At 39.2% G+C, this 18081-nt stretch overlaps 1 protein-coding gene across 2 annotated transcripts in view; it reads left to right on the top strand.

The window, feature by feature from the left end:
- scara5 (scavenger receptor class A, member 5 (putative)) overlaps positions 1–18081 on the top strand; it is a 79644-nt gene that overhangs the window by 39987 nt on the left and 21576 nt on the right. For both annotated transcript variants that reach the window (XM_008397281.3, XM_008397282.3), the window contains exons 4-8: positions 4567–4766; positions 4891–5069; positions 5141–5267; positions 6523–6691; positions 13870–13950. In XM_008397281.3, the coding sequence (XP_008395503.1) occupies positions 4567–4766; positions 4891–5069; positions 5141–5267; positions 6523–6691; positions 13870–13950 (756 nt within the window). The remainder of the gene's footprint in view (positions 1–4566; positions 4767–4890; positions 5070–5140; positions 5268–6522; positions 6692–13869; positions 13951–18081) is intronic.

An 18081-nucleotide genomic window follows, 5' to 3' on the forward strand; every position in this document is an offset into this window, starting at 1 on the left:
TAAGCCGAGTTTAATTAACACTCAGGATTAACCTGGTTCTACTTATCATAAAAGTTAATTATGCACAGATATTTTGTTTGTACTTAACATTTCTCATTTAAGAAACACATTTGTATCATTTTGGATCACTCCAAGGGCCTTAAATGGCCCCCGGGCCGCAGTTTGGACCCATCCATCCATTTTCTTACACCTTTGTCCCTTAGTGGGGTCGGGAGGGTTGCTGGTGCATCTCCAGCTAATGTACCGGGCGAGAGGCGGGGTCACCCTGGACAGGTCGCCAGTCTGTCACAGGGCAACACAGAGACACACAGCCATGCACACACTCACTCACACCTAGGGGCAATTTAGACAGACCAATTAACCTGACAGTCATGTTTTTGGACTGTGGGAGGAAACCGGAGTACCCGGAGAAAACAGGGAGAACATGAAAACTCCATGCAGAAAGACCGGGGCCGGGAATCGAACCCAGAACCTTCTTGCTGCAAGGCAACAGCTCTACCAACTGCACCACTGTGCAGCCCAGTTTGGACCCCTACATGATAAAGTTGCTGACTCGTGTTTTGGATCATCAAAACTCAAGCAAACATTCATGAACTTACATTTTACTGCTTTTAAAGCTTCGCCGCTACATTTGTTGACTTCTGCGTTAACATCTTCCCAAATCTGGGCTGGATTATTTCAGTGAAAACCTTTTACTGACGCGCAGATTGAAAACCTTGAGATGCTAACGTCACGCTCTGCGGTGATGCAGCTCTTTTGTGGATCTGCAGGGACTTTAAGTTCCAGCCTCTTAACAAATTGCAGCAACCACATGGCTTTTATAACAACTTGGCCTGAAACAATTGCTCTTTGATGATGAAATCAGTAAAAATAAATGGAATAGTCCCGGTGGACTCACGGCCTGTGGCAGCAATAAAAAATGATTCAAACTGGTAAAAACAGTCTTTTTTTGGCCAGTAATTGTAACAATATCCCAGTTTAGGTTGAGTTCAGCAAAACAAAGTTGATGCTAAACGTCATATCCCTGTTGGATGTGTGTAGGAATCATTTTGCATTAAAATCTAATATGTTTTGTCTCTGATTGCACTTAAAAAATCTGCTTAAAGATAGACGTATTTAAATGAACGGTATTGTTAATTAGTGTTGAGTATTTGTTTTGCTAATAGATCATCTTTGCTGTAACTTAAATAAACAAATGAAATGTGAGAAAGAAGAAGTATGTTTTGGCAGCACACTGCAAAAACTCAAAGTCTTGCCAAGTAATTTTGGTCCAGTTTTTAGTGCAAATATCTTGGTTGAAATGAGACAAACTAGTTTAAAAGTAACTTTTCAGCAAGATATAGAGACTAGTTAAGTACTTAATATTAAGTATATTAAATACTTGATGAAAAAGTTCTAGTTACATTTTACATTTTCCCCATGAAATAAGTTAATTTATCTGACAATTTTTTACTTTAAACAAGCCTCTATATCTTTATGAAAGGTTACTTTTTAGGTAGTTTTGTCTTATTTCCTGTTTGCTAATACATCTGCGCTGAAAACCTGTGGGATTTTGTGTTTTTGCAGTGTAAGGACAGATTATGTTTCTATTTCTTTGCATTAATAACCTGCAGTTTTTACCCAGACAGTCTGTTGTTAAGAAACATAATCTGGATCAGTTGCTGAAATATTGAGCAGAATTTCTGTTCTTGGAATTATCGTCTTTGTGCAGCTTAAATTATCCTCAGGAGAGAAATTTACAAACCTGTGGTGATGATCGGACATCGGTTCTGGTTCCAGAAGCCCGACTGGATCCCAGTGAGGGAACTGGGAACAAAACTTTAATATGGGGAGAAAAAACAGAGCAGAAGGAACGAATCAGAATAAACTGACAGAAACCGTTAGATCTCTGATGATCCAACCAACCATCCAACCATACATCCATCCAACCAACCATACATCAAACCATACATCCAACCATACATCCAACCATACATCCAACCATACATCCAACCGTACAACCATACATCCAACCAACCAACCATACATCAAACCATACATCCAACCAACCATCCAACCAACCATCCAACCAACCAACCAACCAACCAACCAACCAACCATACATCCAACCAAACAACCAACCATACATCCAACCATACATCCAACTAACCAACCATCCAACCAAACATCCAACCAACCATCCAACCAACCATCCAACCAACCATCCAACCAACGAACCAACCAACCAAACATTCAACCAACCATCCAACCAAACATCAAACCATACATCCAACCAACCATCCAACCAACCATCCAACCAACCATCCAACCATACATCCAACCAACCAACCATACATCCAACCATACATCCAACCAACCATCCAACCAACCATCCAACCATACATCCAACCAACCATCCAACCATCCATCCAACCAACCATACATCCAACCAACCAACCATCCAACCATACATCCAACCAACCAACCATACATCCAACCATACATCCAACCAACCATCCAACCATACATCCAACCAACCATACATCCAACCAACCATCCAACCAACCAACCATACATCAAACCATACATCCAACCAACCATCCAACCGTACAACCATACATCCAACCAACCAACCAACCAACCAAGCATACATCCAACCATACATCCAACCATCCAACCATACATCCAACCAACCATCCAACCATACATCCAACCAACCATCCAACCAACCATCCAACCATACATCCAACCAACCATCCAACCATACATCCAACCATACATCCAACCATCCAACCAACCATCCAACCAACCATACATCCAACCAACCATCCAACCAACCATCCAACCAACCATCCAACCATACATCCAACCAACCAACCATGCATCCAACCATACATCCAACCAACCATCCAACCAACCATCCAACCATACATCCAACCAACCATCCAACCATCCATCCAACCAACCATACATCCAACCAACCAACCATCCAACCATACATCCAACCAACCAACCATACATCCAACCATACATCCAACCAACCATCCAACCATACATCCAACCAACCATACATCCAACCAACCATCCAACCAACCAACCATACATCAAACCATACATCCAACCAACCATCCAACCGTACAACCATACATCCAACCAACCAACCAACCAACCAAGCATACATCCAACCATACATCCAACCATCCAACCATACATCCAACCAACCATCCAACCATACATCCAACCAACCATCCAACCAACCATCCAACCATACATCCAACCAACCATCCAACCATACATCCAACCATACATCCAACCATCCAACCATACATCCAACCAACCATACATCCAACCAACCATCCAACCATACATCCAACCAACCAACCATACATCCAACCAACCATCCAACCATACATCCAACCATACATCCAACCATTCAACCATACATCCAACCAACCATCCAACCATACATCCAACCATCCAACCATACATCCAACCAACCAACCAAACATCCAACCAACCAACCATACATCCAACCATACATCCAACCAACCATCCAACCATACATCCAACCAACCATCCAACCATACATCCAACCATCCAACCATACATCCAACCAACCAACCATCCAACCATACATCCAACCATCCAACCATACATCCAACCAACCATCCAACCAAACATCCAACCAACCAACCATCCAACCATACATCCAACCAACCATCCAACCAAACATCCAACCAACCATCCAACCATACATCCAGCCATACATCCAACCAACCATCCAACCATACATCCAACCATACATCCAACCATTCAACCATACATCCAACCAACCATCCAACCATACATCCAACCATCCAACCATACATCCAACCAACCAACCAAACATCCAACCAACCAACCATACATCCAACCATACATCCAACCAACCATCCAACCATACATCCAACCAACCATCCAACCATACATCCAACCATCCAACCATACATCCAACCAACCAACCATCCAACCATACATCCAACCATCCAACCATACATCCAACCAACCATCCAACCAAACATCCAACCAACCAACCATCCAACCATACATCCAACCAACCATCCAACCAAACATCCAACCAACCATCCAACCATACATCCAGCCATACATCCAACCAACCAGCCAACCATACATCCATCCAACCAACCAACCATCCAACCATACATCCAACCAACCAACCATCCAACCATACATCCAACCAACCAACCAACCATACATCCAACCAACCAACCAACCATCCAACCATACATCCAACCAACCAACCAACCAACCAACCAACCAACCAAACATTCAAACAACCATCCAACCATCCAACCAAACATCCAACCAACCATACATCCATCCAACCAACCAACCATCCAACCATACATCCAACCAACCAACCATCCAACCAACCAACCAACCATACATCCAACCAACCAACCAACCAACCATCCAACCATCCATCCATCCATCCATCCATCCATCCTGACGTTAAGGTTTGTCTCTGGTCCCTCAGTACGATCTGTCAGAGTCTCAGATTCTCTTCTTCTCTCTTCCTCTCCCCAGTGTCCCGGTCCCAGGTTTCCTCCCAGCGCCAGGAGGTTCTGATGGAGAACGTGACTCGGACGTCGGACCACGCCGGCGTCCTCCAGCAGACGCTGGGCGAGGCGTCCACGCAGGCCGACCTGCTGGAAAACATCTGGAAGCTGGAAAGCATCTTCCAGAACCACAGCAGCTGGCTGCAGCGGCTGGAGATCCTCATCAAGGTGAGAGAGAACAGCAACACCTCACCTGGCGCTGATCCGACGGTCCCACCTGTTAGAGACGATCTGAGGAAACTGTTAGAGAACCGACAGGAGAGAGAGGCTGATCTCTCCCACCCTCTTCCAGGGCCTGGAGGTCGATCTGAGGAGCATCCAGGCGAACTCTCTGCAGTCAGAAGGTTACCTGGTCCAGCTGGACGACCGTCTGTCCTCCTTCAGCAGCTCGGCTGGCAGGAACCTGACCGTCCTGAGCGTGGAGGTTGCCCGGACCTCCAGGTGGCTCCGCGACCACGACGTCCTGCTGAGGTTCGCATCCCAGAGTCTGACGACTAAAACGTCAAACAGGGACGAATCTTAACCATTTGGTTGTGTTTCAGGGACGCTTCGGGACATTTGAATGGACTCAGAGAGAAACTAGACGAAGTCAACTGGACTGTTGGAGCTGTAAATCACACCTTCACCAACGACATCAGCATCCATCACCTTAAAATTAAAGACCTGCAGGTTGGAGATGAAAAAGCAGCATAATAATTGTTGAATCCTGCAAAAACACAAAAATCTTACCAAGTATTTTTGGTCTAGTTTTTGAAACAAGACGAAACTAACTTAAAAGTAACTTTTCAGCAAGATGTAGAAGCTTGTTTTAAGTCAGTAGTTCTTTAATATTTATGAAAAAAGTACTAGTTCCATTGGCAGATGAGTCAAACTCGAGGCCCGGGGGCCAAATCTGGCCCTCTGTAGCTTTTCCCGTGGCCGTTTAAACTCCAGATTACATCAGTAACTCCTTCCAGTTTTTCACAAATCTGCAAAATTCACACAAAATCAACAAATCTCCACATTTTTATCTGATTTTCCTGCAAATTTTCTCAAAATTGATCAAAAACTTTGAGTTTAAGTGACTGCAGCCTCAGTCTTGCTTGATGTTAAATTATACTCTGTAATTTATACGGTGAGCAATTAAAAGTCATCATACATTAGCGTAAATAGAAAAATTCCTTGCAAACATTTCTAAATTGGCGCCACAAAATCTGTAATTTTGATTGCAAGAAAACAATCACAAAATCTTGGAGGAACAGCTATTTATCAATATTTTAACTTTTTATTTGATTTTATCAATATAGGGTATATATTTTGGCACAACCGGCCCTTTAAGAGCATTTAGATTTTTGATATGGCCCAAAATGAAAATTAGTTTGACAGCCCTGTTTTATAACATGTGAAAAATGTTATAAAACATTTTTCACATGTTATAATGTGAAAAATGTTCACATTATAACATAATGTGTTAAATAATCAGCCAGTGGATTATTTAACTTAATCCACTGGCGGATTAAGTTAAATAATCCGCCAGTGGAACTACAACTGGGTTGCTAGGTAACGGGCTGGGCTTGGCTGGTGTTGCTAGGTGACGTGGTGGGCTTGGCTGGTGTTGCTAGGTGACGTGGTGGGCTTGGCTGGTGTTGCTAGGTAACGGCGCCAGTGGAACTAGAACTTTTTCATCAGTATTAAGGATTTATTGACTTAAAACAAGCTCCTATATCTTCCTGAAAATTATTCGGAAGTTATTTTTGTCATATTTTAAGTGCACTAATATATTGGCTACTATATGTTTTTTTATGGACCATAATTGTGTCTAAATAAATAGGATTGATTTGCACTAGAAGCTGGGGAAAAGAAATATATAAATTTTGTGATTTTGCAGTGAAACCTCTGCATAAAAGCCTTGTAGGTCGATAACAATCTGCATTATGCTTCTCAGATACAGATCCACAACATCACAGACGACACCAGCAGTTTGTGGGTGACACACATCCACACGGAGACGCAGCTGAGGAACGAGATGGAGATCCTGAACTCGATCACCGAGGATCTGCGGCTGAAGGACTGGGAGCACTCCATGACCCTGAAGAACCTCACCACTCTGGAGGGTGAGCAAAGATCTGATTATGTCCAGAGTTTAAGATGACAAACCTGAATTTGTCTTAAAGTCACAGTACAACTTACATTTAAAGGTGACCTATTATACTTCTCTGAAGAGGTTATAATAGATACTAAACATGTCCATTACATTTTGTGCACAAAATTATTTTTAGATAATGAGATTTCAGAGGGAGATCCTTTCAGAATGGAATATTTTAGGGCCTCTTGTCACTTTAAATCCAAATCATCTTCTGCTGGCCACGCCCCCAAACTCAATGTTTACACACACACATGAAAATAGCTGCAAACAGAATTGAAATTATGCAATCGTACATATTTGAAAAGCAGAACAACCAACAAGAATACAGCAAGTCGTTTCTGAATAGTAAAGTCAATAAACAAACACCTGTCTGTTCCAGCAGCCATTGTACCGGGGATACAGAGGTAAAACCAGCTGACTAAATGTGCTGGAGCTCTGCTTGGGTTGCTAGGTAACGGGATCGGGCTTGTGTGGGGTTGCTAGGTAACAGCACAGTGTCCGTCAAATTTGACTTAACAATCAGGAAATTTTCCAGACACTACAAAATATTACCTTATTGCCAAAAAACAACTGAGTGTTTTTTTTTTTTTAGTGCTTTGGCTTTTTCAGATGCATTTGAGACCCAAATGAATCACAAGTACAACAACGTGCAAAATGTGATTTTTTTACAATAGCTTCCCATAAAATCTGCTTTTACCTTGAAACTTTGGTTACTTCTAAGCATCTCGGAACGGGTTCTCTAAGTAAATCTAAATTAGCTTTACTAGCACTGTAAAAACGTAAATATCATATTAAAGTTAGGTAAGTCTTTGCTGCTGTAGGTTGTTCTCTCAGTTCTTCAGTCATGTGACTCAGGATTTTTTTTCTCACTACTTTTCATTTTGTTTTTGGCATTAAACATGTAAAAATCTAGGATGGTGTTTCATCTTGTTAATCTAATGTTGGATTAGTATAAATTAAAGATCTGAAGGAAAGCAAACAACTCTTACTTTGATCAGACACATGAAGTTTGACATTATTGAAGGGTTTTGTTTTATTTTTATGGAGCACCATAGAAACTGGAGTTTTAGTCCTATAAAAGAAACCTGTTTATGACATAACAGTATTATTATACATATGATCTACAACAGCTGTAGAGATATTAAAACCATGCAACATTAGGTACTCTCCCCACTGGTTTTATTGCAGTATTTTGGTTCAGTCAAAGAAGAAGTTATTAAATATCTGGTGAGTTTCTGTGGTGTTTTGGAGCAATATTTTGCTAAAAGACCCAATAAAAGACATAGAACAGTTTTGGAGCATTGGAGCCTCTTCTACATGAATGAATAAGAAGACGACGGTATTTGGGAGCAACTGTCGTCAACACAAACGATCTTCTGCCATGAATTGCACAAAGACTTACATGCTACGTTTAGGCACAGGCGGTGCAGCAAATGGCATCTATTTTAACCCCAGAATGTTTCGTGGTAGAACAGTAAACAATTTAAAATGTTCTAGGCCAAATCAGCAACTGAGTTAACAAAACGCAACAGCTAAAACACTGTAGCACAACTGTACAGATACATGTGCAAAATCCAAATGTACTGTTATTACTCAGTGAATATAACCATGATTGAAAATAGCACTTTAGCATTAGCTTCCTCCCTAAATACCATGTTTAAATAGCACTTTAGCATTAACTTCCTCCCTAAACGCCATGTTTAAATAGCGCTTTAGCATTAGCTCTCTCCCTAAATACCATGTTTAAATAGCTCTTTAGCATTAGCTCTCTCCCTAAATACCATGTTTAAATAGTGCTTTAGCATTAGCTTCCTCCCTAAATACCATGTTTAAATAGTGCTTTAGCATTAGCTTCCTCCCTAAATACCATGTTTAAATAGCGCTTTAGCATTAGCTTCCTCCCTAAATACCATGTTTAAATAGTGCTTTAGCATTAGCTTCCTCCCTAAATACCATGTTTAAATAGCACTTTAGCATTAGCTCTCTCCCTAAATACCATGTTTAAATAGTGCTTTAGCATTAGCTTCCTCCCTAAACGCCATGTTTAAATAGCACTTTAGTAGTATCAGAGCTCATTTTTATTATTAGCACTTTAGGGTTAGCACATTGTCCTTTCAGTTAGCTGTGCCCACCCCTGCTAGCTATGCTACAACATGCAACATTTATGCTTCCTTCTAGTATTACTAATGAATAAGAGGACGGAGGTATTTGGGAGCAACTGTCGTCAACACAAACCCTCTCCTGTCATGAACTGTTAGATTTACATGCTAGTTTTAGACACAGGCTCATTCTAAGATGTTCCAGACTTTTATCCTACAAAATCAGCTGAGTAAGTCACATCTGTGCTCCCTTATGGAGACCCCTCTGGAAATGATTGTGAAGAAACTCAGGGGCTGCGTTGCATGTGTTGAGAACTGCGCATGACTTAACTGTTTAATGAATTTGGATACATTGAGCCTCCTCTCTGATTAATAGGAATCTGAAACGCCTGAAGCATTTGATTTGTGCTGCTGTTTAATGTAACTTTTACAAAGTCAGACGTCCGTATAGCATCAGAACATGAGAGTTTCTTAATGAATCTCCACCTCTGCGCGCCTCTCAGCCATGTTTGGAGTATGACTGACTGCAAGCGACTCTAGCGTGCAACTTTGGGATTTCAACCCTGCAGTATTAAGCAACGCTCTGTGTTCCTCCTCCACCCTCTGCAGACCTGATTACTCCAGATGCAGTGCATTTCTCATTACCAGCGTAACAAATTACTTCTCAGGCTTGTTAAAATCAAAAGGCATGCCATGATGTAATGTTGGCAGAGGACGCAGCACGAAGAACTGATAGCAAACCAAATGGGACCCCTGAAGTTTGGGTCCGCGCGTCATGTGGGTCCACAGCCTGCAAATAAATGAGGCTTAAATTTAGAGCTGTACCCAGAATGAAAACTCAAATCAGCCCTGTCATCAGTTTTAGCTCTGTGGCCGCATTCATTGGTAATCAGCTCTGCGTCACCTTTGCCAAGAAAAGGTTCACATCTCCATCCATGTTTACCCGCCGTTCTTTTTTCTCTCGCCACGGCTGCTTTTGGTTCGGTCTCTTCTTCTTTATTTTTAATTAGGCTGCTTAGCTCTATTTTCATTCTGACTCACTCAGTGCCACACATGTTATGTGTTAATCTAATGAAAAAATCTGAAAGGTTTCCCATCGAGCTCTTTGTTACCATAACCACGGATCTCTCATGAGTTGATTCCCAGTAACCTGACCCTGCAGAGGGCACAAGCGTCACAGGATTTTCAACACATTCTCAGCTTCTCTTGTAAATGTCTTCTTCTGTTTTTACCCCATCTGATCAGGAAATCTTCTTCTTCCACATGTTTCCTGTCTCGGCAGCAAATTACAAGCAGAACGAAGTACTTTTGCTCTTTCTTGCATAAAAACTGGGTTTGTGGAGAAGTGGAAACTCTGCAGCTCCTCCAGAGTCACAGTGATGTTCTCCTGTTAGTGCAGATGCTCAGGTTTTGCAGAGCTTTATTCTTAATTAGTTGGACTCTGAAGGCTTTTAGTTGCTTTGATTTTTATTTAATAGAATCAGAGCAAAGGGAGCAAAATTAAAAAAAAAGCTGTGATTTGGTGAAAACATTTCAAGCTCTTGTAACGTCATCCATCTGTTTTTCAACTCTACTTGACATTGTTTGGTTTCAGAGATTGAACTTTATGGTTTAAACTTCATCCATCCATCCATTTTCTTTACACCCTTGTCCCTCAGTGGGGTCAGGAGGGGTGCTGGTGCCTCTCCAGCTAACGTTCTGGGCGAGAGGCGGGGTCACCTGGACAGGTCGCCTGTCTGTCACAGGGCACCACAGAGACACACAACCATGCACACACACCTAGGGGCAATTTGGAGAGGCCAATTAACCTGACAGTCATGTTTTTTGGACTGTGGGAGGAAACCGGAGTACCTGGAGAAAACCCACCATGCACAGGGAGAACATGCAAACTCCATGCAGAAAGACCGGGGCCGGGAATCGAACCCAGAACCTTCTTGCTGCAAGGCAACAGCTCTACCATCTGCACCACTGTGCAGCCCAGTTTAAACTTCACAAAATGCAAAAGAAAAAATTAAAGTACTTTTTGCATTTCTGTTTATTTAAAAATATGTTGATAATTCCAGAGGAAAGTTAAACATGCAATTTTCTTCCCTGATGGCCGTGAGTAGGAATGATCTCCTGTAGCAGTCAGTGTTACAGCGAATCTGAAGAAGCCTCTGACTGAAGACTCTCTGGTATTAGGAACATTCTCAGGGTTATCCATAAATTTCTTGATTTTATGCAGATTTTTGCTACGTATTGTAACGTTAGAGCTGCATGAATTGGATGACCGTAGTCGATTCAACAGATTTAATCTGTTTTACTCTGAAGTTCCTACTTTGTTTCTACGTTTTCTCCTCATTCTGATTTCACGTCGTGTTTCTGCGGCCTTTATCCCGTCCTGCAGGAACCTGTTCATGCTACATGCTGGCAGCTCCAGAAACCTGAAGGATGACGACCGACTGCACAAAAACAAGCCCTGAATTTCTCTGTATTCCCATAAGCTGCGCTGTGGTTGTTTGAACATGTGGTTTTAATTGTGGCCAGACTTTTCTTCCTTGTTCTCTCGTTATTTGGCTTAGTTCCTCCCTGAATCTCCTAACAAACGTTTGGACTGGATCTGCAGGCCGGTGTCGGATCCAGTTTGACTTTCATTCAGCAGCGACGTTTCTGTGTGTGCAGCTACATCTATAAATAAATGCAACGATCTCTAGAGTTTCATGATATAATTTAAATTATAATCAGCACCAAATAAAGGTTCAGTCCTCAGGGTTTCCTTTTTGTAAAACAAAACATCTGTAAAGTAGGGAAAATGCATTTTCTGTTATCTGTTTAACTTTATTAGACGACTCTGGCGACATTTCCACGCTTATTTTGGTGATTTTTATTGAACTACACTCTAAAAAGAAACAGTTGAACCAACTTAATTGAATTGCTTCAATGGGTAACAAGCAATTCAATTAAGTTCATCCAACTTAATTTATTAAGTTTAACCAATTCAATCCATCCAACTCAATTTGTTAATTTTTTTAATAAATTTATTAAGTATGTTTAAGATAACAGATTTAAGTCAGTTCAAATCATTGAACTTTTCCAGTCACTCTGACCACTCAAAGCCCTTCACATTAGAGTCACATTCACACACCAACATCCATATCAGCAGGAGGGATCTGGAATTGAACCTACAACCTTCCGATCACAAGACGACGACTCCACCCACAGAGTCACAGTCACTTTCTGGGGAACCTGTCCTGGTCAGCTTGAGTCATGGTCAGACGTGGGATACAAATATGGAACTTAATTATTTCAAGTAAAGTCAAAGCAAAAAGGTCCTTTAAGGAAAAGATGTGTGACTTTTAAATTAGAGTGTATTTAGAGGACACTGTAAAAAGAGTTTTCCAAAATATTTAGTTTGGAGCTACTTAAAAGTTTGAGTTGACTTTCTGTAGAATTAAGACAAACAGATTTTAAATGTTTATTAGAAGAAAATAAATGATTTGAGTAAGAGTGACTTAAATCTGTTATCTTAAACATACTTAATAAATTTGTTAAATAAAATTAACAAATTGAGTTGGATGATTAGAATATATTGAATTGGTTAAACTTAATAAATTAAGTTGGATAAACTTAATTGAATTGCTTGTTACCTATGGAAGCAATTCAATTAAGTTGGTTCAACTATTTTCTTTTTAGAGTGTAAGTTTTGAGTTAAATGAACACAAAAAAGTAAGTTGGCATAGAAAAAGCAAAAGAATTAAGTTAAATTAATGTAAATAAGTCAATAAGATTAACTTCAGCCCAAAAAAAAAACACTTTTTAGAGTGTACTTAATAAATTAAAAAAATTAACAAATTGAGTTGGATGATTAGAATATATTGAATTGGTTAAACTTAATAAATTAAGTTGGATAAACTTAATTTGAATTGCTTGTTACCTATGGAAGCAATTCAATTAAGTTGGTTCAACTATTTTCTTTTTAGAGTGTAAGTTTTGAGTTAAATGAACACAAAAAAGTAAGTTGTCATAGCAAAAGCAAAAGAATTAAGTTAAATTAATGTAAATAAGTCCATAAGATGAACTTCAGCCCAAAAACACTTTTTAGAGTCCTGAGTTATACATTTAGTTCTTCTCTGCTTACTTGATTTAGGACATTTTGCTATCATGCTAATTTCTTCATGAATTAAGATACATTTGCATTGTTTTGATCAAATAAATTAAGTATCTTTCAGTCAAAAAGCATGATGCTGCCATCACCGTCTCTTGGTGTAGTTTTAGTTTTTTCATTCATTTTATTGTGGATAAAAGTTGAGCGAATCAAACCAAACCACATTTTCTGCTTGATTTGGTGAAACTTCATGTTTGTTTTTGCTAATTTGATCTGATCTCCATAAGGTCTGTTTAATCCATCTATGGATGAAATTATTTTTTAATAACTTTTTATAGTTTTCCTTATTTTGTATTTGCTCTGATTGTGTAATTAAGTCATTTTGGCTTCATTTTGTTCAACCTTTTGTTTATTTTTAGCAACGAGAAGTTACTCATTGTCCAGATAAAAATTTATATTTTGTCTAATTCTGTGGAAAACATTTACAGAAATGTTGGTTAATGTGCGTCATCACATTAGTTAACTAATAAATTATTAAATTGTAAGTTAAAATGCTATTATCACTAAGAGTCTGCTACTTTTAAAATCTGAAGAGTCATTTTTTTTATTCAGTTCAGCAAAATAAAACAAATTTAGAGCCTCACATGTTACATAAACCTCCCAGTTTCCTTCTTCTCCTTTTATCAGTAGCAGTTTTAAATAAATAATCCTTAATATTGGTGAAAAGGTTCTTGTTGTGTTGGTAAGTGAAACAATCTGCCGATGGAACAAGAACCTTTTCATCTTGATGAAAAGTCACATATAAGTTAGTTTGGTCTTATATAAAGTGTACGAAGATATTTGGACTAGAAAATACACAAAAGTACTTGATTTAGATTTAGTTTTTTGCAGTGCTACTGTTCTCCGTCAGCCATACATTAAATAATTAACTGTGTTGGTGAAGTTTTTCCTTTTTTTTTGCAGGACCCCCAGGTCCGAAGGGTGAAAAGGGCGACGTTGGACAAACGGGCCATCCTGGCGTTCCCGGGATCTCTGGGCTGCAAGGTGGGTGAAGCTACCGGACCATCAGGTGTGGAAGCTGCCGACACCTGCAGCTTTAAATCATTTTGATCGAACATTGATCAAAACCAGTGGTCCCCAAACTTTTTTCCTGTGAGGGCCACATAACTTTTCCCTTCTCTGGTGGGGGGCGGAGTCAGTTTGGAGCAGAAAAACTGTTACACGTTTATCACCTGCGCTGCCGGAAATTGTTGAGGGGGGGTGAAGGGGTGGGAGGGGGTTGCGCGTCTCTCGATTGATGTTTACCCAGAAAGCACATGGGCAAAAACCGTTAGTGAAACGGTCACTGGGACTGACTAGTATATATTCCATTGAGAAAAAGTAACTTTCTTTAACATATGAATTCCTCATTTGTTAGCATAAAGGCTCGTTTTGAAGTATTAGCTGCTACTTACTGGCGTTCATAACAAACACGTGTTCATCTGCTCTACCGCTAGCAAACAACCGTACTGATTAAATAACATAAAAGTCAAGCAGTTCCCTAAAAGTCCAACAGATGGCAGCAATGCGCCATGCAAACAACAAACAAACAAAACACCCACAGTTTACAGGACACGCTTCCTGCTAAAGAGCCCCCTGGTGGTTGAAGAAAAATCCACATATAAACCAGAAAATACAATATATGAAAAAAAAAAATCTGAATGCTCTCTGGGGGCATTGTTCAGGGGGCCGGACCAAATGTGGAGGCGGGCCGGATCCGGCCCACGGGCCGTAGTTTGGGGACCACTGATCAAAACAATCAGGTCTGTTGCTTGGTGGGAAGCAACAACTTTAACTGCACTTGGACCAGTTACCTGGCGGCAGAACAATCCCTTTAACAGAGAATGCATTCAAATAATCTTCTCTGTACAGTCAGGATGGTTGGAAAAATGTGTGCAACACATCGACTGGCTAAATAGTTTCGAGTCATTTTAATTAGCTGCCCAGTAAACATTCATTGTAAACAACAGATTTGGGAGTTATGAGCATATGGGGAAAATAAAGGTTTGTTTTCGAGTTGGTGGAAGCGTGAAGACCAGAGATTAGTTTCTCATCTGGTTTTTCTACCTTTACATTCAGACACTTTTCTTATATAGAAAGTGGACCGACTGAATAGTCACCTACATATTAAGAAAACAACATTCCTGACTTTGGGTGGGGATTTACTTTCAGACAAGGCCAGTGGGATGGATAATCCATCTTCCTCTCTTTATTAAAACACAGCATAAATCTCCAGCTCAGAGCCATGTTACTTTTTTCTCCTTTTGTAAGAGACCACATGTGTGTATATATATATATAAACAACAACTGTATGAACCCAGATGTTCTGGAGCTCCCTCTTGCTTGGCACCTTTTGAATTATCAAGCCTGCTGTCATCTTCCATCCAAAAAAAAAAAAAAAACTCTCCAAACATTTCCAAGTAACACGGCCTGTTGTGTTTTTACGGGGATTCCTCATCAGCTGCCTGGCTTCCAGGAATCCACAGCAAAAAGAATTTTTTTTTTTTAATTTTTAGTTGAAATAAAAAAAAAACAGAACAAATCAAAAACATAAAGTCTCACCACGTGTTTTTTGTCTAGTTTCCAGCGCAAATATTTTTAATACACTTGAAATAAGACAAAACTAACTTAAAAGCAACTTTTCAGCTTGTTTTAATTCCTTAATATTGATGAGAAAGTTCTAGTTCCACTGCAGCCGTTGCCTAGCAACGCCAGCCCAGCCCGTCACCTAGCAACCGGGTTCTAGTTCTGTTGGCACTTGTTACAAAACATAAATAATCTGCCAGTGGAACTAAAACTTTTTCTTCAATATTGAGGGATTATTTACTTAAAACAAGCTCTTATTTGCTGCTGTAAAGTTGCGTGGCAGCCGGTCTGCTCTTACTTCAAGTGTTCTGATGAATTTCCAATACAAACTAAACGAAAACATCTCTAATTTATGGTAAAATACCCTAAATTTACCACAGCTGCTGGTATTTTATTGTAAATTAGAGACTTTTTTTTTTTTTTTTTACAAACTAGACCAAAAATACTCGGTAAGGTTTTGTGTTTTCGCAAAGTGAGAAGCATCTATTTTCCTGTAAAACCAGTAAAATACCACAACTCTCAATGGTTATAATTGTTTTTAGTGGAAAAGAGAGAGCTCAATAAAAAGTTAGTTTAAAAAAAAACATATATATATATATATATATATATATATATATATATATATATATATATATATATATATATATATATATATATATATAAGGTTGTTTTGAAGAAAACTGAAATCAGAGCAAAGTCACAATTTGAAATAGTATGTGGTCCACAATTAATCAAAAGCCTAGTTTAACATCTGTTGGTGTTTTACGTAAGTAAAAGCCTCCTGATGGTCTGGATTTTTGGAATAAAACCAGATCTGGGAACCTTGTAAAACGCGACAGACATGCAACCTCAATCATCTTCTGAAGGAAACTTTGAACCACCGGGTTGTTTGTCTCTTATCCCGACCAGACACGCTGCTGCAGGCCAACCTTATCTTAACAAAATGCCTTCAACATCATCTGATTACTTAAAGCCTACAGCCTTATGCAAAGCAGCTGCATATTAAGTTTTTGGCATGTTTAAAAATTCAGTCGTTTGGCTACTTTAACTGCTTTAACCTCTACAGTTCTTTGAAAAACCTATCTGGATGAAACAACAAAGTGTTTTATTTATATCTGTGTTTTGTTTGTTTTGTGGCTGAGAAACTTATGAATACATTGCAGCATAACACGAAAGCTGCTGCTGACGCAAAAAGAAAAACCTGGCAGATGCATTAGACATCAGTCCAGTGATGAATACGAACATTAAAGCTGCATAAAGCTTCACAATTTAAATGATCCGTGTTTTGTCAACAAACATAAGTCGTTCTTGCAGCTGTTTTTTCTCATCAGAAACATCGTTTGTTTATCCCTGAGGTCAAAAGCCTTTTTTACCTCCTACTGCTTTTACTTTGACTCAATCTTTGGTGGTTTGCAATAATCGTTTACTGTAAAATCGGCTGTGTATTGTTACATTTCCGATCAAAAATAGCTATGAAGAATAAATAAAAGCAAGGGGACAAAAACAAGGCTGACTTTTTTCACCAAAATGTTTCCACTGATGATGGCTAACGTTCTTTGAGCTATGCTTCTATAACTCCAGATTGAGAAACTGATTCTAAATTAATCTATTTTATTTATTAATTTTGTCAATTTTTTGGGAATTGCTGGCATATTAAATTGATAAAAAAGCTAGCTGCGCTAAGCACTAATCATAAGCATTAGCTATGCTAACAATAAAGTACCGCAACAACACTGTATTTAGCAGAAACTAATGCTAAAGCGCTAAATGCGCTAATGCTAAATTATATCTGCCCTTAAAAGACTGCAACCCTCAAGCACGAATTGAAATTTGATGTTATAATTTACATGTTTGTTAACTTCCTTGGATATTGTCTTTATGTTTACATCTTGTCTGTGTTTTATTTTGTTTCTTTGTGTTTTCTGTTTGAAATAAATCTCAACCCAAATGTCAAACTTTATTCAACTGAAAGTTAACAAAACAGCCAAGTAAATTAGCCTTTCAGGTTTTAGCTGGAAAATTATATTTATGGGAAGCTAAGTATGCTAAGCATTTTAAAAGTTAGCAAAAATGCTAAAGTGCTAAACGAAAAATTAGCTTTGCTATTAGCGCTGCTGCTAGCATAGGCTCATGCTGCCTCTGTCCTCAGTTGTTCAGTTTCCCAGTCCCTGTTGAAGCACTTAAAGGCATGATGCTGCCACCACCGTGTGTCACCATGAGCGATGCTGTGATGTAGAGCGTTAGCTTTACATCAGACATAGAAATGTTCACTTACAAGTCGACTGTTTTCTGATTAGGAGACTTCAAAAGAATTATTTAGGGGTTTCAGATTTTAAAAGTGCACATTTGTAAAAAGTTTCAAAATTCACACATTATACATTAACTTGAGTTAGAATATTTCATAAAATCCCAATAAAACACATGGATTTTGTTTGTGAGATGTTGAAACAAGAAAAAGCCAAAAGTGTATTTATTTTTTATTCCAATGTAAAAGCCTGGTGTTGGTGAATGTTTAGCTTCTCATAACAGTGTTTGGATAAACTGAGGACT

The sequence above is a fragment of the Poecilia reticulata genome, chromosome 21, assembly GCF_904066995.2.
Source record: "Poecilia reticulata chromosome 21, P_reticulata-male-v2, whole genome shotgun sequence".
In the NCBI taxonomy this organism is placed as follows: domain Eukaryota; kingdom Metazoa; phylum Chordata; class Actinopteri; order Cyprinodontiformes; family Poeciliidae; genus Poecilia; species Poecilia reticulata.